This window comes from Neolamprologus brichardi, chromosome 12, assembly GCF_056152115.1.
Source record: "Neolamprologus brichardi isolate AB-2024 chromosome 12, ASM5615211v1, whole genome shotgun sequence".
Classification (NCBI taxonomy): Eukaryota; Metazoa; Chordata; class Actinopteri; order Cichliformes; family Cichlidae; genus Neolamprologus; species Neolamprologus brichardi.
In genome coordinates, this window is record NC_142115.1 from 14,521,722 (window position 1) to 14,548,124 (window position 26,403).

Here is a 26,403-nt window from a genome sequence, read left to right on the forward strand (position 1 = left end):
TGGGGGGAGGAGGGGGTGACAGAGATTGAAACTTTACTGATAAATTCTCCAAGTAAAAAAAAATACCAGCGTCCACAAATGTCACATGACAACCTTTAGGGCATGCTTAAGGGCATTAGAGTTGACGTCACGCCGCAATGCATTATGGGAGCGCAGCACCATTTTAGCAGGCCACGAATCAAAACAAACACACTGTGTTGGAAGGACGATTGCTACAAACCATACTTAAAAGCAGCTCAAACGAAAAAGGACGGTACAGAGACAGATTGCGTCCGGATGCAAAGATTCGGTACTTGCAAAAAAATAGCGTGCATTGGAAATGTGGACCCGTATGAAATACAGCCGTGGAGTAGAAACCCTGAAGACCTACCGCTATTGTGGAGTCAGTGCATTGATGTGACATTGTCCTGAAGGATTTAGTCATTCTATATGGTTAAAGAAATTGCACTAATTAATTCATATTCATTATAAATAATCCTAATAATACACCTTGCTTCCGTGTTTATGTCATGTGTAACTAAAAATATATTCTATTTTGGTTTTATACATTGACTAATGACCTGCAGAATATCCTTATCATATTGTAACGTTCGCAAGAACCAGACGTTTGGATCTCAGTTTGTCCGTTTATTCGGTAACACAGGCAAACGGGCCGTTAACTCCGGGGAGAGTGCCCTCGTACAACACCTCACTTCAGCCCCACACAGTCACACAACAACAAGGACCCCCCTCCCCTTCCTGCACACATTAACTCCCTTTTTCCTGCAGCACAACCAAACATGTATCTTAAAGAAATAACAACAGTGTGCAGAGATAACCAACATGTCACTGTAAAATAACATTTAACCATCGTTACACTGCCCCCCCAGCAATAAGTTCCTCGTCCCCGAGGGAACAACACAGTCTCTGAGGCGGGGTGGTAACCTGCGTTCCCTCCTTGACCTCCTGAGCCCCTGGGGTGTACACGGAGCTTCGGGGCTTTGAGGTGAAGACTCCGAGGGAGGGGAACGCAGCTCCAGCCGGGGGTCCCTCTGTGCAGGGTCATGGGAGCTCTGTACACGTCCCTCAGGGAAGGAGGGGAGGGACTGCCCTTTATAAGGGGCCATCCGGTCTCTGTGCAGTGCCACTTTCCTCCCTCTAGGAGGCAACTGCACCCTGTAAACAACTTCCCCCACTCGCTCCAGGACGCTGCAGGGACCCACCCATCTGAAATCCAGTTTAGGACACCGTCCTTTCTTTCTCTTTGGGCTGTAGACCCACACCAGCTCCCCAGCACAGAAGTGCCTCCCCTTAGTGGTGATGTCATAATTCCTCTTTTGGCGCAGGCCTGCCTTCGCCAGCTGCTCCCGGGCGTAGGAATGTGCAGAATCCAGCCGGTCCTGCAGCTTCCTTGCGTAGTCCCAGCCTGGTGGTGCCTCTGGCGCGTCCGGGGGCTTCCCAAAAGCCAACTCTGCAGGAGTTCTCAGCTCTCTCCCTAACATGAGCAGGGCAGGCGTACATTGGGTGGAGTCTTGCACTGCCGACCTGTAGGCCATGAGGATAAGGGGAAGATGGTAGTCCCAGTCCCGTTGGTGTTCTGAGGTAAGGATGGCTAGCTGCTGGGCCAGCGTCCTGTTAAACCTTTCCACCAGTCCATCGCTTTGGGGGTGAAGTGGGGTGGTGCGGGTCTTCTTAATCCCAAGGCGTTCACACATGGCAGCAAATACCTTGGACTCAAAGTTACGCCCCTGGTCACTGTGGAGGGTCTCTGCTGTTCCAGAGGGGCTGAACATCCCCTCCACTAATACATCAGCGACAGTCTCAGCCTCCTGATCTGGGATTGCATATGCTTCCGGCCACTTGGTAAAATAGTCCATGGCCACAAGGACAAAGCGGTTTCCTCTGTCTGTACGAGGAAATGGGCCCATGATGTCCACAGCTACTCGCTCCATTGGAGCTCCTGCTGGTTGCTGCTGAAGCTGAGCCCGGGACTGGTCCGGTCACTTTCTTTGGGGGGGGGGGAGTCCATACAGACAATATTCATTTCTAAATTATTAACTAACAAACTTGTGCTTAAAGTGCTTTGTCAATATTGTAGAAAATGTTAAACTTAATCATCATCTCGGCCTCCTCTGACGACCCGTTTGCTGCTGTCTGTTGCCGATAGGCAGTGGGGAGAGGGGACATTTGGGCAGTGCATTTATTGCAGCATATAATGTGTTTCCTGGATACACTGTGCTTTTTCAGCATTCAAAGATTGATGGCACTGTGTCAGAGCACTGGCTATGAGTTTCAGACAGATCAGGCCTTAACTTAACAAAAAAAGTTATCAATAGTTCTTTTCATCTTTTCTTATTACCCACAGCTACATCCACTTCTCTCAGGCCTAGGCTGCTCACTAGGGCTGGGTATCATCACTGATTTCTATAATCCATTCGATTCCGGTTCTCAAAGTCCTGATTTGATTCAATTTAGACAGCCTCAGACAGTCAGAAATATTATAATTCTGATCATTTATCAGTACTGATACATGTGAGACTTCATCAGAATTGTGAAAATCACAGCAGATGCCTTTGTGTGAAAGTAACTGAGAATAAAACACAGAAAAACATGAAGGAGATTTTCCTGGTCTGGCTTTTTATAGCAGATAACCTTAAAAATATTCTGCAATATTCTGCAATTTTGCATAATTTTAAGAAGTTTAAATTTCTTCAGTATTGAACAGCAGAAATTAGGCTTTCTTGTCCGAGGTCATTTAATTGAAAAAAGAAAAAGACAGCGCTGTAAACAATGGTAGACTGGTGGGTAATAAGCAAATGAATAATGCAGAAAACAGAGATTTGAGAAGGGAAACTGTTCCTGAAGTACACACAGAGAGAGACAGCTGTGCATGAAGTGTGATTTTTATCGTGGTGGAAGCAAAACAGCAAAAGTCAGAGGGAATTCATGACAACATTGATCAAATGTGAAGCGTAGTTTGCTGCTTCTTTTGCTGCTTCTTTTGCTGCTGGCTTGGCGAATTTTGGTTGGAGAGAGACAAAACCTGCAGCTCAGAATCAGCGCAAAAAAGATGTAAACACAGAGCGGACCCGGCGCATCAGAATCGCTAAACTCAGACAGCGTGTCCGTATACGGGCCGTCGGGTGAGAAAGCCGAGAAAGACAAAGCTGATTCTGATGCGTCGGGTCCGCTCTGTGTTTACGTCTTTGTGTGGAATCCGTTAATGAATTGATATCGCTTTATTCAAGTTACTCACCTCTCTCTTCCACCTGCACTTTCAACTGAACCACGGCCAATCAGAGAGGTCCCGCCCCTGACTATCTCTGATTGGTTTAGTCCATGATAGGAGCATAATGTGTGTCTGTTGTTGACCACACGGAGAGTTGCAGAGATTTTTTTTTTGTTACCCGAACAGTTGGTTGCACAGGTGCGACCAAATATTTATTTTTAGTCGTACCGCTGAAAATTTGCGACCAAATTGGTCACACTCTAGAGCCCTGAATAGTCACTTAAAGTCGAACTTTATGCTTTCTCCATCTTTAAAGTGATTACATCCTTGCATTACATACCTTAAGTTAATTTTTTGCTGGCAGATTTAAAAAAACAAACAAAAAACAAAAAAAAAAACAGGCAGATTTAGAATATAACATGCGGAGTTCTACAGATGGTTAAAAGATAAAAAGAAAAAAAATTACATGTATGTGCCAACTTTCTAAACACTATATTTGTTACATTTGTGATAAATGGATTTGAAACTAGATAAAACACATTTGGGTCAGCCTTGGCTCATTATAGTTCTTGTCTTTAAATTAACGTTGTCTGTGTGTGTTTCATGTACTGCACTCTTAAAGACTAAATGAACCAGCATTGCAGCCATGGGTCACTGTGAGCAGGGAAGGTTGAAGCCACACGCTGCACCTGTATGGCCACAGTCGCGGATACCTGCACCCATGTCGCTGCTCTTCTGTTTAATGTAGAAGCAACAGTGCGGATCCGTGGTATGTGCCTTTTTTTTTTTTTTTATTAAAACCACTTTGTAGAATATCACATCGGTTACAATGTAGAATCAATGTCATGTATAGTTTACAAATGACAAAAGGTTTACATAAAATCACGACAGCATTTAAATAATATCACCCACTACTAGCATTCTGTAATTTACTGTATCTTTTGAAAACTTAACACTATATATACATCACAAGACTTTTAAGAGTATTTAACAAGAGCATTTTCCCCTGGTTTCAATACCACACTGGGGCACATGTTCACCAAAACTCAGCAAACCTTCACCATCTTATCCAGAAGGGTCAGCTCTTCACCCTCACGTGGAAGAAGCAATCTGATTGGCATGTTGGTATGTTTGAAGCAGGTCCCTTGTGTAGCGTTGGAACCCAGTCAGGATTTGATTTATCCATTTCATAGGCTGGTTTGCCTGCAATAATGAAAAAAAATGAGCAACTCTATAAATAGAAGGTAGTTCTACAAAATCACTCATTAGGATGTTTGTTCTAATTTGCTATGACCTCAGAGCGCATTGAAAATAAAACTAATAGGCTATAAAGAATAATATGAACTTATCTGAATGAAAATATCTGGAGCACACCAACAGATATCTGGGGATGGTAGAGAACTGGATATCCGCTCTCACAGCTGCTATCCAGGCTAGATCAGAATCAGAAAGGTCAGAATCAGAAAAGGTTTTATTGCCAAATGTTGAGCAGGTTTACAACATTAGGAAATTGCTGCGGTACTTAGTGCAAAAACATACTGTCAGACAACGCTTAAATAGAATAGAATAGAATAGAATAATCCTTTAATTGTCCCACAAGGGAAAATTTGGTTGTAACAGCAGCCAGAAAGACACATATACAACAAACAGTACACAGAACACAGAAAAGAAACATACACAATTTTTCTTACATTAAGGACAATGGTTACTATAAATAGAGTACTGTAGAGTTATTAAATTATATATATATATATATATATATATATATATATATATATATTGTCTTCATATATTGGCTTCATTTTTGCACAATGGGAGGAGGCGCTGTCGCGTCGTCCATGTTTTCTACAGTCATTGGCGGCAGCTCTACACTGTAACAACCATAAAGTGCAGGCCATAACCACTGTGACTACGGTTATTTATGACCGTGACGATTGATGATTTCATTCACGTTACAAATAACTTATTAGAATAATAAAAAATAATTATAATGAATCCTTTTAGATTAATTCAAAACCTTCAACTAAAGAAATGCATTCATCCTTTTCCTCGCGCAATTATTATTCGATCCATTAGATGGCGCAGTATCTTCACAGTAGGATTCAATCGTCGGCAAACTCCGGTAATTGAGTCACTGATGTTGGAACTTTACTGTTTTTTTTTCTTGAAAATTACATAGTTAAAACTATATTTTAAAAAGGACAAGAAGAAGGAGAAAAAGAAGAAGATGCGTCAGGGGAAATAAAAGTTTCTGCTAATTTTATCTTACAGGAAACATTAAGATTCTTGTAGGCACATACATATGAAGAATAAAAACAAACCCCATGGTTGTTTAATATAATTTTTAAAAAGTGACTCAAATAAAAAACGTCTTACAAAACAACCTTTAAAGCTATAATCCACGTTTACGCGCCATAAAGACAGACTGCTGGATGACGAGACAAATTTAGACAATGTGTTATGGAGACAATTGGATCAGGTGATGACTGCCTACTTGAGCATCAGTGTTATCACTTCACATCCAGGGGTTTCCTGCCCAGGGTACCAAGGGCTTTCCATCCTCCGCACAGGATAGAAGACCAGTTCCCACGCACTGGGGTGATCCACTGTGCATTTCAGCAACAGATTACTCTTCTAGGCAAAATAAATAAATAAAACCACAGGCTTTTGTGACGGGCACCATGCGCAATGACTAACTCCGTGGTCGGATCCGAGCGCTGCACAGAAATTTAGTCCGCATCATTCCCTGACAGCTCCCTGAGAGAGGCAGGGCTGGATTCACAGGTAGGCTGTGCGATCTCCTTCGAAGGATTTTCAAACATTACATCCTCACCCGAAACATTTCTGTGAGATTATTGCGTTTGGACAGCCCATTGTAATTTCTCCTTAGCCTGTGCAAGTTGAATGGATGCAGCATTTCATTCAGAAGACACGGGGAATAGAAATCGCTTACTAGGGAGCTCGTTTTATTGCCTGTTTTTATTAATTTGCTGGAACACATATCATGGGTTTTTATTAGCCTGTTATTTACTGAGTCGTTTGAATGAAGGGAAGGATTGTGAGGGAGTGTGCAGTGCACTCAGTATGCGTGCTGATAATTAACCTATAGCTTTCAATTATAACAATGAACATTTCAGTGAATCCTTTGTGTTTTGGGGGGGGACATCATTCTGAAGACGTGATCCTGCTGCAGAATTTTATTTATTTATTTTATTTTATTTTTTGCTGTCATTCATGCAGAGCTGGTGTTGCACTGATTTACTACTACCTACTTTAGTGTTATGATTATGGACTAAGTTTATTCATGAATGGCTACACTCTAGGTTTACCTCAGTAGGTTCAGCCCCCATCTCCCTTTATAAAAAAGATTTAATAAAACAAGACTAGAGGCCGGCTCCTCCTGCAAATGAAGTGCTTTGCTGTTGTAGATCTGATGTAAGAAAACAGACCTGGTAAGTCATGTGGGAGACTGTGTGGTTGCAGTCCCTGGGCGTTGCTGCAGGATTTTTTAGGAGCGCACGCTGGAGGCTTGCACACTATGGAGGAAAAACATCAAGCTGATCACTGATGTGGGGAGGGCTGCTTCTCAACTCCAGCTGTGACACAGAGCAGGTGATTCAGTTGACTACTTATTGTGATGTTATCTTTTACTGCACCCTAGGGCTCTTATTATTATTAAACCTGGAATGTCCAAGCAGTGTGTGTGTGTGTGTGTGTGTGCGTGTGTGTGTGTGTGCGCGCGCGCTGTAATGGGTTGGACTAGTTCATTCTTATTCTGACATTAATATGGAAAGAGGACAGAGAAAGGAAGCTGGGCTCTGCCTTCCAGTTCCACCATCTCCCAACTCCTCCTACAGACCTGAAGCATGTGGATTAAATGGGGGAGGGGAGAAAAGACTGAATGAATGGTCTGAGCGATATCTGCAGTTGCATCCTTGCACATAAGCAGCCCCAGTAGTGATTGAACGACACCTCTATCCTGATGTCCCCTGTCTTTGTATTTTTCTCCCTGCCTGCTAGCCTATTGTTGTTTTCTAAAGAAGGAATGAAATTAAGAAAAGATATAGGAGGAGATCAGTTGTTTTCACATCTGGTCACATAAAACAAGAGTAAAAGAGCAAGAATGATGGGTATTTATAGAAAAGGTGGGGAGGGGGGGTGAAAGATGGAGGAATGAAGTGCTTTGCATGCTGTATGCATTATTTAACACACAAGCATACAAGGCAGCCATACCCTTCTTCTTTAACCACGTTTCTTTACAACATTTGTAACAATGACCTGGTCTGCATGGGTCTGAAAATTTGGCACAGGTGTGGTCTACTATGCAGACACACTGCACACACATATACACACACACACACACACACACACATGGAGTTTAATCACTCTCATTCTCATCTTCTGATCTTGCTGTTACCATGGCCACAGTTGGTAAAGGTGCATGACTCCATGTTTTTCTGTGCTCGTCACCATGTATGCATGCAGCTTCGGGCCTAAATCACACAGTTTTTACTGTAAATCTACGCAGATTTTGTGTTCTGTGTTTAAATTCTGTTAGAGGAGATTTTATTCTGCCATTTGCGTCCGAGCTCCAGAGGGGAGTGGCTTCATCTTCTTATTCTCATCAGCGGTGGATAAGCATTGATTCACTTACTTATCCGAATGTGGTGATTCGAGCTGCCTAAATGGTGTGGCATATTGGAGAAAGCAGAAGTAATGAATGTGGCCTTTTAACAAAGTTCCCCCAGCAGAGTGAGGAGTTAAACATCCAAAATAGAATTAACACTAGCTTATCTCGAAACCCCTTTTCCACCTTTCCACTACCGCTTCTAATCCCTGACCCTTATTTTACACTCATTCTAATCAGCGCTTTACATATGTTGCAGCTGCAATGATGGTCTTCAGAGTGATGCCTACAGGAAGCCTCCCGACAGAGGTTTTTCTCTCAAAAGTTGCAAAGAAGCTTGCTGTTAGTGTTGCAGCTTCCAGGCCAGAACAGTTTGCCAACACAGATTTGTTAAAAACACCCAGGGGCATTGTACCTGCTAGTTTGCTAGTGGGACAAGAGGGAGAGTCAGATATCCCACAGCTGAACCAGATCTTCACAGGGGAGAGAGTAACGGCAGTAAGACTAAGAGAGACCTGACGTGTTTTCTTTCATCTTACAAACCATGTAGTTTTGTCTCATAAGACTACAAGCAGACATTTAATACCCCTATCTGTTACCTCTGACATAACATTTGAAGAAACCGAGGGAACATAACCGGCCGGTGCATCAGCAGCCAGTCCCATCTCTTGCTTCTGGGGCATACAAGAATGAATCACCATCAGCCAAGTAAATCTGAAACTCACTGCAGGCTCTTGCTAGAGTGCCGGTAATCGAGTGTTCCCTCGTCCTGTAGCTGTTGACTGACTTAGCTTTAAAAGGAGGCTCGGATAAAAGCATTCTCTGCTATATTAGGAGACTTGTGATGTAACAGAGTTGGTGATAACTGTGATATTTAAAATATGAAATATTTAAAGAATATTAATAATGCACACAAAAAAATAGTGCAGCACCAGTAACTATCACGTTGACACTTAAGCATAGTGGGTGGCAGTATTGCACTTTAACTGATGGCAGATGTTATGCCATGTGGAGTTTTGTTGTTGATTAAGCAACTGTTCTTTTTCTCTGTTTTTTATGGTTAAGGTTTCAGACTTTCTCTTCAGCTCCCTTTGAGTCTAAAAGTTGAATCTGAATTATATGTAAATCAATATGCTGGTCAGATGGCGTTTTCAGCTAAATCTGAGGATTGCTAGGATCTGTTGGATGTCGACTGCAAATTCAGCCTTGTTGTGATTTCTGAATAAAAGAAAAAAAATCTGCAGCAGCCAGATTTAGGTTGACTGGATGGAGCCAACAATTATAGCAGGGTATCAGCATGATAGCTTGTTTGGTCACTGGATGGTTTTTCCTGTTTGTTCTTCAACGATGCGGGACCTGGATCCATGCCTGCCGAGAGGATGTAGTTGTGTGTATTTAAAATGGTACAACGCTCTCACATTTGAGAGGTGAAGAGTCCTCGCAGATGGTTCTGCAGATGGTCCCTGTCAGCGCCATTGTCTGAGTGAAAGCATGGATAATTTGTCAATGCGACAGACCTAAAAGACTAACATCCACACTGTTGCCCTAAACAGAGTTTCTCAATCTGTTCCACCCGATGTGATCTGTTCCTCCCCAAATCCTTGTTTGATAGTGGTCAGAGCATAAAGCGTACACTAATGCCTAAGGAGAGGGTTTACACAGAGTGAATGGCAACGGGGGTGGGAGCTGTAAATAATTAAGAAATGCTGAGTGATGTGTTCCTCTTGCAGCAGAACATTTCACGGTGCAGTGCTTTATAGTGTTGCCCAGGTCCAACTTTCAGTGTGTTGCTATGCTGCCATCTCACAGTCCTCTATGGAGGATGGATGGAGTTGTGTCATGCTACTGGGAGTGGGTGGCTACCTTTTGGTGGCTCCTACCCTCTCCCCACTCACTCTGAGACATTGTGGGAATTTGACATCAAGATCTGTTAAGCTACTTAGTTTATAAATCCAAATGATCATAAATTTAATTTTGCGATTTAGATTTAATTTATTTAAATTTGGCGTCGCTGTTTATTTAATGTCAAGTCATGATATGTTTCCTTTGATCAAATCTGAGAAATCAGATGTTTTAATTGCGTTAAGAACTGCCAAATATACATTACAGATGAATGGGATGCTTGCTTTGAAGTAAAAGAGTATACACTTACACAATACAATCATGCAATACCGTGCAATCAAAATAATGTGTCAGCTTTGCAATCCATTGAACAGATGTTGGGAAATTTCACGTGATAAGTCAGCTCAGATAAAACTGCAGATAAAAATGAGTGGGTTATCAAATTACTGGACTCATCCTGTTGAAATCAGGAGCTTTTGTTTATCCCCACACATTTAATAGTTGTTGAGAACAAATATGGGCTAAAGTGGTTATCCTGTCTTCCAAACTACAACATGCAGAGATGTGATTTTATGATGCAAATGACTGGAGCACATTTGACTCTTCCTTTTTACTTCGTGGTTGCAGGCGTTCCTGTTTCAGGGTTTTTTTTTTCTTTTTTTACTGCTAAAGGTGGCAAGTCAATTACCATTCATGACCCTTACTGCACAGTGTACTCCAATCTTGTGTTTATAGCCTAATCAAAAATATAACACAGAACATTTTACAGCCTATAAAAAAAGACCTTCAGTTTCTACCTCACACGTCACCGCTGACTGCGAAGGAGCAGCTGGTTGTACTTTTCTGATCACATGTAGCTTACAAGTGAGTCAAAATGCTGTTGAGTAGTTCGTGTTTTGAAGAGAACTTGAGTGGTCTATAGACAGCTCACATATAGGCTTACTTTTACAGACCATCCATCATTTTCCAAAAGTAGATCGTTTTCAACATGAAATTATTTTCTCCATCATTCGAATCTCGTACTCAAATTTATCGAGTAGTGGTTAATTCTCAGGATGTGATAGTAGTTCATCCATATGCCGGCAATGCTGCTCGCTTGCGCCTTCCGTCTGCCCAGAATGTTTTACTTTGCTGGATTTAATTAGCATTTGGCAAAAAAGTCCATGTGTGAGGAAGTGAATTGAAAAAGAAGGCATGATGTTCCAGATTACCACAGGACTTGAGCTAAAACTTTAGGCCAACCAAGACTCTCCTGTTTGTGTTCTCTTTCATAATACATATACACAATCTGACTGCCAAACCAGATGGTAGAGGAGGAAAAATCAGGATGAAGTAAAATATGTTCTTTAAGTCCTTCTTTTTTCTTTATGATTTTATCTTAAAACTTGAAAGTGATTTGTTGTATTTTGCATTGCACCATTTTAGCGATGACGTTGCCGTTCACCTTTCACAATAATCAAGTGTTTCTTTGTTTGCTGGTTTTGCGTGTTGAGTATGTTAGATTGTTAAGAGAACCTCCATTATGCATTCAAAAGTTTTTGAACACATGAAATATAAATCAAAAGGAAACCAATTGTGTAAATCTGCATTGATCTCTGATTCTCATTAACCCATTTTACAAATATCCTTTGTGGAGGATGGCGAGGGAATTGTTGCCCTGGAATTCAAGTGTAGTACCTTGTAGCGTTTCAGTGTCATTATATTTCATACATTTATAAGTAGGACATGTAGCAGGGTGTCAGGCGATTGATAAAGCCCTTGGTTACGCTGCAGACAGTTGTCCTCTATCAAATTCGGAATAAGATAATAAGTTTAGCATTTGGCAGTAATTTTGATTATTTAGTTTGTCTGCTTCATCAAAATAGATTTGCGAACCGTTCATGTTTCTTTCATAAATAATGATCAATGGCAATTTAAAAATTGCAGTATTGTTAGAGCACAAAGTGCTTGTATATTATTCGAGTAAATCCTTGCTTTTGTTTGCAGATTTCAGTACAGGAGGTAGCTTCGCTCTATCCTTACATCCCACTTACAGTGGCCCATGGTGAATCATTCCAAAGAAGCCCCACTGACTTGTTGTCACTGCCTGCTTTCCTCAGCTCTCCCTTCCGCAAGTACTGAAAACTCAAGACATTACTGTAACAAGGTGCTTTTTCCCAGTCTGTTTGTTTTCCAGTCATATATTCTGCAGTAATGAGTCATACTCCTACTATTGAAAGATATACAACAACATTAATCTGTGAAAGTGCCTGACTGGACTCGAAATGGGTTACTCTTGCTGATGATTTTCTTGAACTGGAGAATGGATAGCTGTGTTTGCTAAAAGCTTATGCAAAACGTCCAGGCTGTGCTCATGGAGTTGTGTGTACGTAGACCCCTGAAGATGCACAGATGCAGATTTGTATTGACTAGTCTCTCAGGCCCTGAGGAGGAGACACAGGTTTCTAAATCGGTCCTCTCCACCCCCATATGAAATTCTCTCTATAGAGAGATCCCGCTGCGTCCATGACTTATGGTGATCAGTCTTGAGTCGATGCTCTCCCTCTGGTCTTTCCTGCTGTCATCTCACACATGATCTGTTACTAGCTACTCCTGGCGGTATGGTGTGGCCATTTGCACAGTTCCCATTGTAAAGGTTTCATAACATTTTTGCAGAAAAATAAACAACAAATTAATAAATAACAGAGAATATGTGCTTCTCCTCAGAGAGGAATCCACCACCTGACTGAGTCATTTTTACCAGTTAAGCTGAGAAGTATAGAGGATGGAGTCTGAGGGTTAAAATTATGTCAGAAACAAGGCCCAGTATGACATTTTGGGCAAGACAGTTCATTATAATTGGTCTTGGATACAATTTTCAAAGTTACAGTACATTTAAAACCTTTTGAGAGAATTTAAACTACAACCAATGAAACCAGCACTACTTTCCAAAAGCTAAAGCATAACGTCCTATAGTGACAGCTCTTTATGTGTATGTGATCCTTCAGACTATCTCCTGAATATTAATTGGTTTGTCACATCAGCAAAGAACCCACTACTGTGATGCAGTAATATCTATCCTGAGCAGAGAGCTCGGGCTAGTCTGAGTCAGTCGTTACTTTGCCCAAGTCTGAACGTAGCCTCCCATCTGTCTCTCTCCATCCACCTCTGCAGGACAATAATGTTCGACAAAAGTGCCGTAATTTATTTTGGCAAGTGAAGGAGGGCCGCACTTCAGAGCGTCAGTGCATAAAATACACAGTGTGGTCAGAGTTATGTCTGATCTGTCAGTCTGCTGCTGAAAAAGTGGAAAAAGACCAGGCTCCCTGAGGACTGTGTTGCTAGTGTTGGCTAGATGCAGGCACTGCATCAGAAGGAAAAGCCCACACCCAGAGTGCCTATTGATAGCACAGCGAATTTCTTGAATCCTGCAGGCAGACGTACAACAGATTAGACCTCAAAAGGTATGGAGCCCGACGTTACGGAGTATAATATGAGCAGCTGAATGAGTGGTGCACCCCTACCTTTTGTTACTGCTTTTACTCTCTCCAAGTTTCTACACAGCAAATCCAGCATGTCCAAATTAACACTGTCAGATTTGATTTCAACACTTTTAAAGTGTCTATATGGGTCCACACCAGAGAGTGTTAATTTAACTCTTTTTGGAGAGTTGGTATGTTAACTCTGATTTAGTGTTAAACACCAAATCTCTCTGGAGTTGATAATTTAACACTTGGTGTTAAGAGTTTATATATTAACTCTCAAAGAGTATTTTAGTTTAACTACGTAAGAGTTATCTTCTAATTAATTCTAAAAAGCGGGAATTTTACTGTTCTGAACTTCTAGAAATTTCTTTTGGAAATAAACATTTACTAAAAAGATGCAATGGTTTTTGAAAAACATTTATTCTGAACTGTGCACCACAATTTCAAAACATTTTCTGAAAGATGTAACAGTGTACATGTTCTCACTTTCATTAGAATTTTGTTTATCAAAAAGGTCTGACATAGGTGAGCTGGTAAATGCAAATAACAGCATTCTCATCACTTATTTCAATAAATACAAAATACAATATGCATGTCCTTCATTCATCACTTTGTGGAACTTCAACGCACTTCTGCTCTCCCCCATATTCCATCTTCACAAGCATATCCTATGTGGAGATTGAATAAAAATTAGTTGACACTAATTAATGGCACAAATCAATTGCAGCACAGTAAAAAAAAAAAAGGAATCCTTTTTGAGCCATTACTATTTTTTTTACTACTACTAGTATTTTCCCAAAAGACAAGGACACAGACAACAGGTAATACTGAACTAAATGTAAAACCTCAACCTTTTTCATTTTTACCTAAACCGTGTGCACAAAACTCTGGAGGGATCTAAACGCTAACGTAGAACCCAGTCAGGACGTCTGCTACTGCTGTTTGCTCGTTTTTTATGGGAGATCGTTTTCAGGCTTCAAGTAGCACCATTATACCAACATTTTACATTCTAGACATTGTTTTAAGTGTATTTGACCAAGAAATTTGACTGAAAATTCACATGCAAGCTTTTTTTCAAGGCTGTGGTATTTGCCCGCAAACAATACCTTTCAGCTAGCTAAAACAGAATATTATGCTATCAGCGAGCAACATGGCTAATGCCTTTCACACAGCTTTGTCTCAACTCCAAAGAGCCACAGAAGTAAAAGCTAATAACAATAATTGAAACAATCTTTGAAAACATGACTTACCAAGCATGGCAAACAACTCAAATATGTAGAGCAAACGTTCTGAAACGGCTTCACTTCAGCTTCGATTGGAGCCGTGCTGGGGGCGGAGTCTGTGAATTTACTCTATTGGTGTCATAGCCCCTCTAGGAGTTCAGAGTTAAGAGGTCAAGAGTTAATGTTTCCATTGTAACACCTCCAGATTTGAAATAGAAACACTCATTTTTAACACTCGATTTTAACTACTATCATTTTACACCTCAGAGTTACATTAAAAGAATGTGACTCTACTTAGAGTAAAATTAACTCTAAGACTACTAACACCAAAACATTTAACACTTTTGAATTTGCTGTGTACAATGCTGGATTTTCCTGCTTTGAAATGCTGAAGACAAATACCACAGTGACTTCTCATTTTTCCTTTTTTGTCATTAACATTGTGCATTTTAGGCTAAATCCCGCCCCCAACATATTAAACCTCATTATCCAAAGAGCGGCAATGATGCATAAAGTATAGATAAAAACAGAATGCAACAATTTACAAATCATTTAATAGGCTTTATTTAAGTTTTTATAGTTAGAAGACAACATACCAAAGCTTCAAAGTGACAAAAATGATGATTTTTGTAATAATATATTGACATTTTGATTTTGATATACCAGCAAAACACTGCAAAAAAAGATTTGCACTGCAAAAAAAGAGAGGCAACATCAACACTGTTTTGCATCACCTCATGCTTTAAAACACTCAACAACTTGGAAACCGTGATGAATGATCGTTGTAATTTTAAGAGCAGAGTACTTTTCAGGTCTTCCCTGATATAGATCTTAGGTGCTTGAAAGTTTTACATCTCATAAAGCACCAACTGTTTTCAATGGGCAGGACTGCAGGCAGGCCAGTGTAGCACTTACACTCTTATTAAGATGACATGTTGTTAGAAAGCATGCACACTGTGGTTTGGTATTCTCTTGCTTAAATGAGCAAGCTTTTCTCTGACTACTCCCAGATGGGCTAATTACCCATGCTGTGCTCACCAATTCGCCCCTTTCCCATCACAGATGTAGCCCCTACAAATGGTCTCCACATCTTTCATTCTGAAACATTTGACCTGTTCGCTCTTTCTTAAACAGTAATGCTTCTTATTTTACCTAATTAGCTGCCAGATTTCCACCAGGTGGTTTTATGTTATACACCACCTCAACAGTTTTGAAAAATTAAATTAAAATGTATTTAAATAGCTCAAAAGCTTCAAGGCTTTACATTGTAAATACAAAACCCTAAAATAATACAGGCAAAAAACCCTCAATAATCAAACGACTCCCTATGAGCAAAACGAAAAACGTCCTTTTACCAGAAGAAACCTCTGGCAGAACCAGGCTCAGGGATGGGTAGCCATCTGCTTGACCAGTTGGGGGTGAAGCAAGACAAGACAAAAGACACACAGTGGAAGAGAGCCGATCACCATAACAGTTCCTGGTATCTGAAGCACAAGAAAGGTTCTTAGTTTGTCTGGTTGCTTCAGTTTTGAACCTGCCAGTCTTCTCTGAATGCAGGTACTTTCCCTCATGACATACACTGTGGATCCAATCGCTCCATGTACTGTCTGGCAGAGGATTGATACAGCCCTCTGTCAGTCGCAGGAGTGCCCACAGACACACACACACACATACACTCAGAAAGCAGTCTTACTCGTAGGCAATTGCCTCAGTGATTTCTGTCAACGGTGTCGTATTATTTTTACCATGTCAGTCTGAGATTAAATTACATTGCTAGTGTATCATATGGATGGATGAAGCACTCACTCTTTCTCACTGTCATTATTAGTACTCACTCTGTTCTCTGTCTATTTTTTTGGTTTGTTTTGTTATGGGGTTTATTTTGCATCATGTAAATCAGTGACCACAAAAGCTGACATTTACTTTAAATACTCTGATGACACAGCCATCCTTAGCATCCTCCTCGGCAACAGTGACTCTCTCCTTGTCTGTAAACAGTCCAGTTCAGATTCTTCATGGAGCGTCAATAAGTTCCAAGTGAAGTCTTATAAATAGTCTTATAAACATTAGTCTCCCCTGCCCCCATAGCACCCACCTCCATACCCAGCTTCACCAACATCCCTGGGGCCAAACAAGTTGATAACTTGATGGTATTTTTTTTTTTAAAAAGGCGTTAAACCAACACACTATGACCAATCAGAAATGCTGTAAAAAGACTCTTAGTCATAGCTGTGGTGTCATTGCATAATTGAGCGACTCCTGCTGCATGTAACCATCTGTTTCTTTGATTTGTGCAGATTCACAAACGGGAAGCGATTCTTATGGCTTCACTAACAGCTGCTCAAATAACTGACCTTGCCACCCCCAATTTGCGCAGCTTTATCGCCACAGGCCTGACAGTGAAGGCGCATCTAAATTCAAACAATCTAGACCGCTCACTTCACTTCATATTGCATCATTTCACTCTGCACCATCATGCACAAGAAGGCTAGTTTTGTCATGAGCGTCGTTCCCATTGCTGTATGCCCAGTAAGCGTCTCTCCCCCTACAGGAAACGCTTATGTCGCTGTAGCTCTGTCGTGTATTTTACAGATCAGTTTGTGGTGTTTCTGAAATCTTTTCTTGCATCCATTCACTCCTTGAATATTTTCCTGGAACTATATATTGAAACAGGCTTGGCAAGAGGACACGATACTGATTAGGCGGTAAATCTGGCAATGCAAGCCCCTTTGAAAGTTGGTGTATTTCTCATGCTTATGCAAATTCATTGGAAGCAAAGTGGATGAAGAAGCTAAAAGTTACTTTTCTGGGAATGATATTTGATTTTTGTAGATTCAACTTTTTTTTGGCTTCTGATGGACATTTTAATTAACCCTGCGCTGTGACATTAAAAGGAAGTGTAGCTGGTGACTTTTCAATTTGATGTTGGCTCTGTCCTGGCTCACACATTTGTAGGAAATGACTTTTTTGATGAGAGAGCAATCCGGTGGCAATTAAGTTGGAGCTGCATAAGCACGAGATAAGGGTGCAGGAAAGGTAAAAGTGTGGCTCTGAGATATAGCTAGAGAGTTTTTATGACATCAGTTAAAGCTTGTTTGACTACCTCATGCTGAATTTATCCATGCCTTCTGTCTCTCTGTCTATCCCACAGACTGCAACAGAGCAGCATGACAGACACAGTGATGAGCAGCAGCTCGGATCGCTGGGTGTCCAATGACAGGCAGAGGAATATGCACGCTAGGTAAGACTGATGCTCAGAACAATTTTTCTTCTAGTAAACCTTTCATATGGCCACATCAACACCTAACTGTGCCTTCCTCTTTTCACCTGCATCTGTCTGATATGTGATTTGTGACATAGTGATAAAGAACAGTAAGTAGATAAACTCCTATCTTATTGCATTAGGCAGCAATGTGCTGATGCAGTAAATGCATGCTCATTCATTCATTGCTCAATGCCTGCATGTAAATGTGTGATTGGCATAGTTAAATCATATAGTGCACCTTAAACTGCAGAGTATGCTTGGCTTACAGGGGCAACTGGACCATGCAGCCAGGCCCTGGTCCCGGTCCAGACCTCACCGATGAAGAGAAGGAGATTATAAACAGTGTGATCGCCCGTGCTGAGAAAATGGAGGCCATGGAGCAGGAGAGAATTGGGTAAGACCTGCAGTAGTTTCTCTTCTGAGACTGATTGCACACATATATTTTGACTTGGGATAATAATTGTTGACATTTTAAGTGAGATTTCACTCTGCGCTGCTGCAGGCGTTTGATAAACCGCCTGGACGACATGAAAAAGACTGTGTGTGGGGATGGAGTGTCCCGCTGTTTGCTGTGTGGAGAGCAGCTGGGCTCACCTGGGGTCAGCTCAGTGGTGTGCGAGGACTGCAAAAAGGTTGGTAATAAGTCAGCTCTTCTGCTGCGATTCACGCTAAAGGTTAAGAAAATCCAATAGGTCAGCCGTATATTTGTAATAACATTGAAAATGGCAAGCAGCTGGTAATCTTTATTCTAATCTGTTGTGTAGAACATGTGTACCAAGTGTGGCACACAGTGTGGCAGTCGGCCACGCGCTGTGTGGCTTTGCAAGATCTGCAGAGAGCAGCGAGAGGTCAGTGCTTTAAACCGAGAGATAAAATTACAATTAAAACAATAATCCATTGAAAAAGACGATAAAACATATGCTTTTCCTCTTTTCTCAGGTGTGGAAGAGATCTGGTGCCTGGTTTTTCAAAGGTTTTCCGAAGCATTTCCTGCCATCACCGATGCCATTATCTAAATCAAAAGAGACAGGTGCCCAGGAGGCAGCAGAGCCCCAGAGGCCAAAAGCCTCTGGGCCCAGGGAGACAGTAACCCAACAACAAGCACCAGGTAGACACAGCTTGCTTCAACTTTAGTCTATCTATCTATCTATCTATCTATCTATCTATCTATCTATCTATCTATCTATCTATAACAGTTGGTCTATGTTATGTCTTAGGTCAGAATCAAAATGAGGCTCTTGCCTCTGAACAACAGGTTTCAGGCAAGTTCAATATCTATAACCCTTTTAAGATAGATCTGCTATATGAATGTGCTTTCCTCTCGCTTCCTGGCATCTGACAGTGTTCTGTTAAGTATTCTGTTTTTATGATGTGCTAGTGGTTCATTTCCTCCCCTTCGCCACCACCCTGGCTATTTTATGGTGGCCAGGTGTGAAGCTAGCAAAACAGGCTAACTAGCTTCCGCTCAGAAAGTGAAAAGTTGCACTTTTTGGAAAATTAATATTTCTAATTTTCAGTGTGACTTTTTCAAACACCACCTCTTCAGTCTCTTTAGATCAGCCTTTCTGATAATGCAGCCCCACCTCTCATTGCTCTTTTCCCTGCCATCAAACCTTTTATCTCCTACCCAAATTTGGCTGTGTCGCCCACTGTCGCAGAGGAGGGGGGCATGAAGAGCTCAATTAAGCTGTCGGAAGTCGCATGCTGTGGCGTGGAATGAGCCTCCAGGTGGTGCTGGCATGATGGGTCGCACAGCATCATTTCACACTTTCAGCGTGATTACCTGTGCAGTGTGAGTTCCCCTGTACAAGAGAGGCAGTGTGCATAGCTGCTGCATGTATGGTTGCTGGCTGCCACAGCTTGTTGTAGCGTATGTAGGTCAATGCCTGTGCTACAAAAAAGCTACAACATCAAAAGTATCTGGAGAGACCGCGGAGTATTACAGAATCCACTGCAGTAGCAGCCTGAAGTGGTCTTATTATGCACTTTTTCCCTATGCGCAGTATGTAAGTTCTGAATAATGTGATTCATGCTTATTTTTAGGGCCCGAGCCACAGGGCCGTCCTGGTTACCCACCTGTGGCCCCTAAACCAGTTGTGCGCATGGCCTCAGGCGGGGCTGGCCCAGAAGAGGCCGGGCAGGGCAGCCCAGTGGTGATGAAGAAGATGGTGCCTGTCCAGAGCACCAGACCACAGCCTTGTGCATCCACCAACGTGACGCAGCAGGGTGAGAAACAGCTCTTTGTGTTTAGAGAGAGAGCGAAATCCTCAGTAGTGTCATTTCTTGCTGTCTGAGACAACTGAATGTGGTTGTAGGTTCAATGGTCGGAGATGGAGGTGCTTACTCTTCTGGTGCAGTTCCTCCAGAGCAGAGAGCGCCTCCTGCAGTGAGAGAGGACAGGAGGCAGCCGACTGCCTACGGTGCCCCTCCTGCCCGACAGCAACCTCCCCCAGCTGACGAGGAGGAGGAAGTCAATGACTATGACTCGGATGAAGCCAGTGAGTACACCATCTGCTCACCCTTCTCATGGAGTGACATGACTGATGTGTATTGTTTTAAATTCCCTTTCTGTACAGTTTGATTTCTCTCCACTGATTTCAAGCAAATAACAAAAGATAAGGGTTTGGTTTTGGGGTTTTTTTTTAAATCAGGAAGAACTTATTTCTGTAAGGCGTACAGTATTGGGTGTTGATTCCCTTAATTTGGTAAAAATCTGTTTCCCTCGGGCATACTGAATCACATCTTTGGCTTCATTTCTGCAATTTAGTTCGCTCCTACTAAAATAATTCATGTGCACTTCATTTAATAAATCGCCCAATAGACCAAGCAAACGGTAAATATCATTCTGGCAGTGTCTGTCGAGCTGAGTTAAAAATGACGAATAAACACCGTATGTGACCAGAATATAAAAAAAATCGTTATCAGAGGAAGTAAAGCAGAGAAACATGTAGAGCTGCATCAGTAGCGATGCATCTAGTCACTGTTTTCATATATCCCTTTTTAATGATGAGGATGATAACCCGCCAGTCATGATTTTGGCCTCCGGCGTCAAACAGCCCTTATTCTGTCTCTGGGGAATTGGGTTTTAATTTATTTTATTGAGGTCCAGGACAATTAAGCTGTGCAAAAAAAAATTTAAGATACAGGGGGCGGAACATGTTATAGATCCCTTGTGTGGGATTTAGTCCCCAGTGTAAGCAGGGAACATGTCAGAAATAGCAATGATTTTATGTGTCTGTTCTCTATGGGGATGTGATGTAGCCCAGTTGGATACGACTTCTTTACTTAACAAGTAACTACAATTTCGGCATATCTTAACTTAATATCTGCATGTTTTGATTTTTAGTGATTTGTTACCAGTAAAAATAATATGCATATTTAATCTTTTAATAAATTATAATCCAGTAGTGCTTATTTTCATCTATAGAAGTGACACGATCATATAGGAATATTGGCCTTGGTCCAGACTAAAATACCATACTAGCACCATTTAAGGACTGAAAATTACATCCAGACATTCATATGCTTTTGCTTATGCTTGGCAATAAAACTCATGCAAAGAAAGTCTGAGTGGGCAGCATGCTGGTCTTTATTTTTTCCCTCCCTTATCCTTTGAGACTTGATTTCTTTTATATTATATTTCCCTGTTTTTAATAAGATTGTCCTGCTGTTTACATAAGGTAAATAGAAGCCTGAGAATGTTTCATGATGAAGGTCAAGTCCTTTTGTCCATCCTTTCAGTCCATTCTGGGCTGGTTTCCAATTCTCATTTTAATTTACAAGATGAGCGTTGTTTAATTACAAGACAATCTTTCTATATTTACGCTCTTAATTGTTCAAGAGCAGACTTGCTGTCTCCCTGTACCTTCGTGTAATGATTGGTCCGGGATCTCTTTCAGCCACTCTGGGCTCTCTAGAGTTCAGTCTTCACTATGAACAGGAAAGCAACAGCCTCCACTGTACCATCCTCAAAGCAAAGGTACCACTATTCAGCTCATTCTCCCACACAAAGAGGCAATTTCAATCAAGTGGGTCATGTTAAAAAGGCCCTGAATGGCACTATAGCTTAATTGCTGTCTGCCGTTTGTGATGTGGTGAACACCCTGCCCTGTTTCTCCTCAGGGACTGAAACCCATGGACTCAAATGGACTGGCAGATCCTTATGTCAAGCTTCATCTGCTGCCAGGGGCTAGTAAGGTAAAATACATACTTTCCTACATTAAGCTTTCACTTATTTTAAAATATCTAAAACCTTAATATCCTGCTATGCAATAAAGGAAGGATGGCAATTTCAGACTGTTTGATTTGATGAGAAACCTTTCTCTTAGCTCAAGCCTGACATCTTGTGGTTTAGTCTTACAAGTATGACTTGGAGGTTTAACTGTGTCTAGAAAATTATATTTCCTTTGCTGATCCACGTTGAATCCAACAGTCGAACAAGCTGCGCACAAAGACGCTGAGAAACACCCGCAACCCTGTGTGGAATGAGGCGCTCACCTACCATGGCCTGACAGATGAGGACATGCAGCGTAAGACCCTCAGGTGAACACCAAACTTCAGACTGTTTCACTTAAAGCTTTACTTTGCACCAACAGCCATGTGGTCACATGTCAAACTGAATCTGTCCTTGCATTTAAAGACATACCGGTCTGTATAATTAAGAGTTACTTAAAATTTTCTCAGGGTCTCTGTCTGTGACGAAGACAAGTTTGGGCATAATGAGTTTATCGGGGAAACCCGAGTGGCACTGAAGAAACTGAAGATGAATCAGAAGAAAAACTTCAACGTGTGTCTAGAGAGAGTGGTGCCTGTGAGTGAAACTCACACATAGTCAAAGAGGCCTTTGTTCCATTTGTCACAGACTCTTTTTGACCTGCTCTAATCTCGCTCCCCCTCGCAGACAAAGAAAACCGCAACAGCCGGCACAGCCAGAGGGATCGCTCTCTACGAGGATGAGGCAATGCTATTTCCACACATGTCTAAACATGACGGATTCCCCCACAAGTTTATGCAAATTTTTATCATGAATCCTACTGAACTATTTACCTCCTCTCTCTGTCATAGCCGGGGAAAGACGGCACAGAGGTAGAAGAGCGTGGTCGGATTCTGATGTCCCTGATGTACAGCACCCAGCAGAACCGCCTCATTATAGGCGTTGTGCGCTGCGTCCATCTGGCGGCCATGGATGCTAATGGTTACTCAGACCCATATGTCAAAATGTAGGTAGAGCAAACAATAAGTACACTTCACTGCTAATGCATGCTGTTATATTCAATTTTGCACATGTGCAATTTACAGATGTCTGAAGCCTGACATGGGGAAGAAGGGAAAGGGCAAAACACAAATCAAGAAGAGGACTCTGAACCCAGAGTTTAACGAGGTTTGTAAGAGAGCTCAAAGGGAAATGCTGCAGTTAATAAAAATGAGCTCCTCCACAAGTTACTATCACATTACTGTGGTCTTACTCTGAGTAACCATAGACTGTATATAAAAGATTGATGTAGACACTACGACTTCACTCGTTGGTTTGTGAAGTCGGATAGAACTAAATCCAGGTTTGTTTCTGAGCATCACATGCTACCAGGCATACAGAAACCAAGGACAATGCTCATTTGAACTATAGCGACATGTCAATCTCAAAGTTACTACGTCCTCCATCATATCCTGATTTATGGCTAATTTAATCATTGTACTCTAATTACGACCATAATTTATCTGAGGTTGGTAATAGGTACAAAGTAGAGTCATTTTCTCAGCTTTTCTTCTTTTTACACCACCTTCTAACTGTGGAAAGCCTGCTGGCCATTAGAAAGACTCCAGGCTCAAAGCTCTTTTGCACTGGCAAACCTGGAGGCTACATCCATCTTTTATATCAGGTCTATCAGAAATGAAAAAGGCTAAAGGCTGTCTCATTGTCCCTATCAAACTTCAGGAATTCAGTTTCGACATCAAACACAGTGAACTGGCCAAGAAGACGCTAGATATATCAGTGTGGGATTACGATATTGGGAAGTCCAATGACTACATAGGTAAACATTTGATCTGTTTTGATGCAATAAACGTGATATTCTCACAAGTTCTCCACCTGCCTTTCACACCTCCTCCCACTTCTCTTCTCACAGGTGGATGTCAGTTGGGTATCACTGCCAAGGGAGAGAGGCTGAAGCACTGGTATGAGTGTTTGAAGAACAAAGACAAGAAGATTGAGCGCTGGCACACCTTGTTGAATGAGAATCACGTTGCTAGTGATTAACCACTTGCCCCATCGCACCATACAGCATGTGCTCATACTATCCTTCCTAGCTGGCTTGCATTTATCTCCTGATCAACTTTTTTTTTAACCATGTTCTTGTTTATTACTTAATCTTCTGTATTCACTGCTCCCGTTTGCCCTCTTCCCCGAGTTAGTATACTGTTCTGTCCCATTTCCTTATAAACGATTCCTCTGTCTACACTGATACTTAATCTGCGTCTGGTACAAATCATGGCGCAAATGAATTAGAAATTGTAAATGTAGCTGAGACATCTGTCAGCAAGGCCATCACGCCTGTCAGCGATGTTACACATTGTGCCGAACTTGACACGTTCTTCGCAAAGGAAAATGATGTTTGACTTGCACAGAACGAGAAAAGCAATATGCCACGGCATCTGTCAAAACCTTTGCTCAAGCTTAAAAAAAGGCTCGACGGAGCTCACACTTAAAATTGATTAGACTGTAAAGGTATTATCTTTGTTTTCTCACGTGATGACATCACGCTATAGTGTAACACTTGACCTGTATAAGCATGCCACGCCACACACAACGCTACGTGCAGCTGCACCTTCAGATACTTCAACTTTCTCAGCATATTGTATATTACCATGAAGAAATGTTTACATAATGATACATTGCTCAGGTTAGTATAGACATCTGATTACAACAGATGATTCATAAGTCAGTGGACCATGAGCTAGATCAATCTTCAATCAGTTGCTGTTAATTTGTGATTTAAAATTAGAGCACTTAGTTTAAACCAGGAGGGTTTTTTTTCTGTATGGTAATTTAAACTGTGAACTCTGAGTTTGTGGAAAGTATTAACTATGTGTTTAGAGAAACTGAAAAATGAACCGTGATGTTTACTTTCCAGTTGATTTCTTTGTCGCGGTGAGAACTGGCAGGAAACAAACAAACAAAAAAAAGAACTTCATCCTGCTACCTCTACTCCTCTGAAGCTAGCGGTTCACCCTGACACCTCAGAGGTTTTCTACTGCAGTGTTTACATGGAATGCACAGAGTCAGGTTTCTTACAGCTTTCCCTAACAAATTTGGCTGCTCCGCTTAACAAGCAGAGAAGGCTGGACAGGTTATGTCATTAGTATGTGCAGCTTTACCTGCATGCACTGTGCTTGTGACTCTTGTGTGCCTGGGGCAGTCATGGCCCGCTTTTACCCCGATGTACCCTTTGCACAAAACAGCCTCCCCCACCCTCCTCGGTCTGCCCACACCCCAATCATTCAAGGCTTTAGTGTGCGTTTGTTCACTGATTACAAAAAACCAAGGAAAGCACACCTTACAAAGTGGATCGACCTCAATTTATACAGCTGTCTGCAAGTTATTCCAATGTCATAACAAAGACGAAAACAAAAAGATTCTATGCATGAAATGTCTTGTTGTTCAAGATACAGATACATATATATATATACTTTGTAAGAAATCAATGCTATTGTAATTCCATCAATGTTTACACTTCTCCCCCACAACATTCCTGTTAATACTTTATATACAACAGGGCATATTCTGCATGACTATAACGACTATGTTGTAATCTGAATAAACTGGTTTGTTAGCATCCACAGGATAGACTAATAATCAGCTGAGTACATCATAATATGACCATGTCCAACTCTATCGGTAGCAGACTATGACATTAATCTTATACTTTGAACGAGAGGTCCTGTACATAAAATCTTTCCAGCGTCTTGTTTTCTCTGTAAAACCACTCTGCCCCCTCGTGGCAGTTATTCAGACACCCTCCAGTCCTGCATTTGTGCTATTTCAGCCACAGTGATCGTCAAATGATGATCGGCATTTTGCTGTTTCAAAAAGCAAAACGAGCAGAAAACAAAAGCAGGCTTTCTCCTGAGCTACACCCACACCTGTCTTCTTCTTCTTGTTTCAGCCAGTTCAGTGGAATGTTTCTTCTTTAATCTCTGTATTTGTACATAGATAGTGCATGCAACGGAAAGATGTATGTTTGCAAATAACTTTGCATGTAAAGATTTTGCAGAGAGTTTACACAGATCAATAAAGTCTAAGGAAAAAAACAACAAGCTTCTTGATGTGGAAAAGCCTTTCTGATATTAGGAGGAAAGATGCTCTCATCATATGGTGGTAATAAATGGAACAAACATGAAATTTGAAAGGATAAAAACCGAGGTGGACGATTGGAAAGTTTATAACCACTTCAACTGTGCTTTATTGATGGAAAAGTATTGTTGGAGATATCCATTTGGGTTCATTGGTGACTACATTTGCATCAATCTGAAAACTGTGAGTCAACACACAAAAATCTTCATTTTTATTTGAATTAACTAAAATGTTTGGGTGTTTTCCACGTCTAGTTGTATTTAACTATGATAAACTTCTTCTTTCTCTTTGAGCCGATCATTTCACCAACGTGTCCTCACGCCGGTATCTGGTCCTCACTAGGATAGGTGGACACACCCTCAAACGCAAGCACGAAATTGAGTATCAAGTTTCTCAGCATCCGGGGGAGGGGAGGGGGGCATTATAA

At 41.4% G+C, this 26,403-nt stretch overlaps 1 protein-coding gene across 5 annotated transcripts; it reads left to right on the forward strand.

The window, feature by feature from the left end:
• The first annotated feature begins 5,743 nt into the window (after window positions 1-5,743).
• Window positions 5,744-25,939, forward strand: LOC102779512 (rabphilin-3A-like). 5 transcript variants are annotated; one of them, XM_035914400.2, is made up of 20 exons: window positions 5,744-5,992; window positions 6,637-6,820; window positions 17,516-17,605; window positions 17,725-17,736; window positions 17,898-18,023; window positions 18,132-18,261; window positions 18,394-18,477; window positions 18,569-18,737; window positions 18,847-18,891; window positions 19,673-19,855; window positions 19,945-20,127; window positions 21,529-21,608; window positions 21,752-21,826; window positions 22,062-22,171; window positions 22,313-22,439; window positions 22,530-22,586; window positions 22,694-22,848; window positions 22,928-23,009; window positions 23,562-23,658; window positions 23,752-25,939. In XM_035914400.2, exons 3-20 carry the CDS (start codon window positions 17,532-17,534, stop codon window positions 23,880-23,882), a joined length of 1,920 nt encoding a protein of 639 aa, XP_035770293.1. In that variant the 5' UTR covers window positions 5,744-5,992; window positions 6,637-6,820; window positions 17,516-17,531; the 3' UTR covers window positions 23,883-25,939. The 5 variants fall into 5 exon arrangements, with proteins under 5 accessions (XP_035770293.1, XP_006805968.1, XP_006805967.1 ...); XM_006805905.2 differs by having other exon boundaries at window positions 6,692-6,820; XM_006805904.2 differs by lacking the exon at window positions 6,637-6,820.
• The last annotated feature ends 464 nt before the right edge of the window (window positions 25,940-26,403 follow it).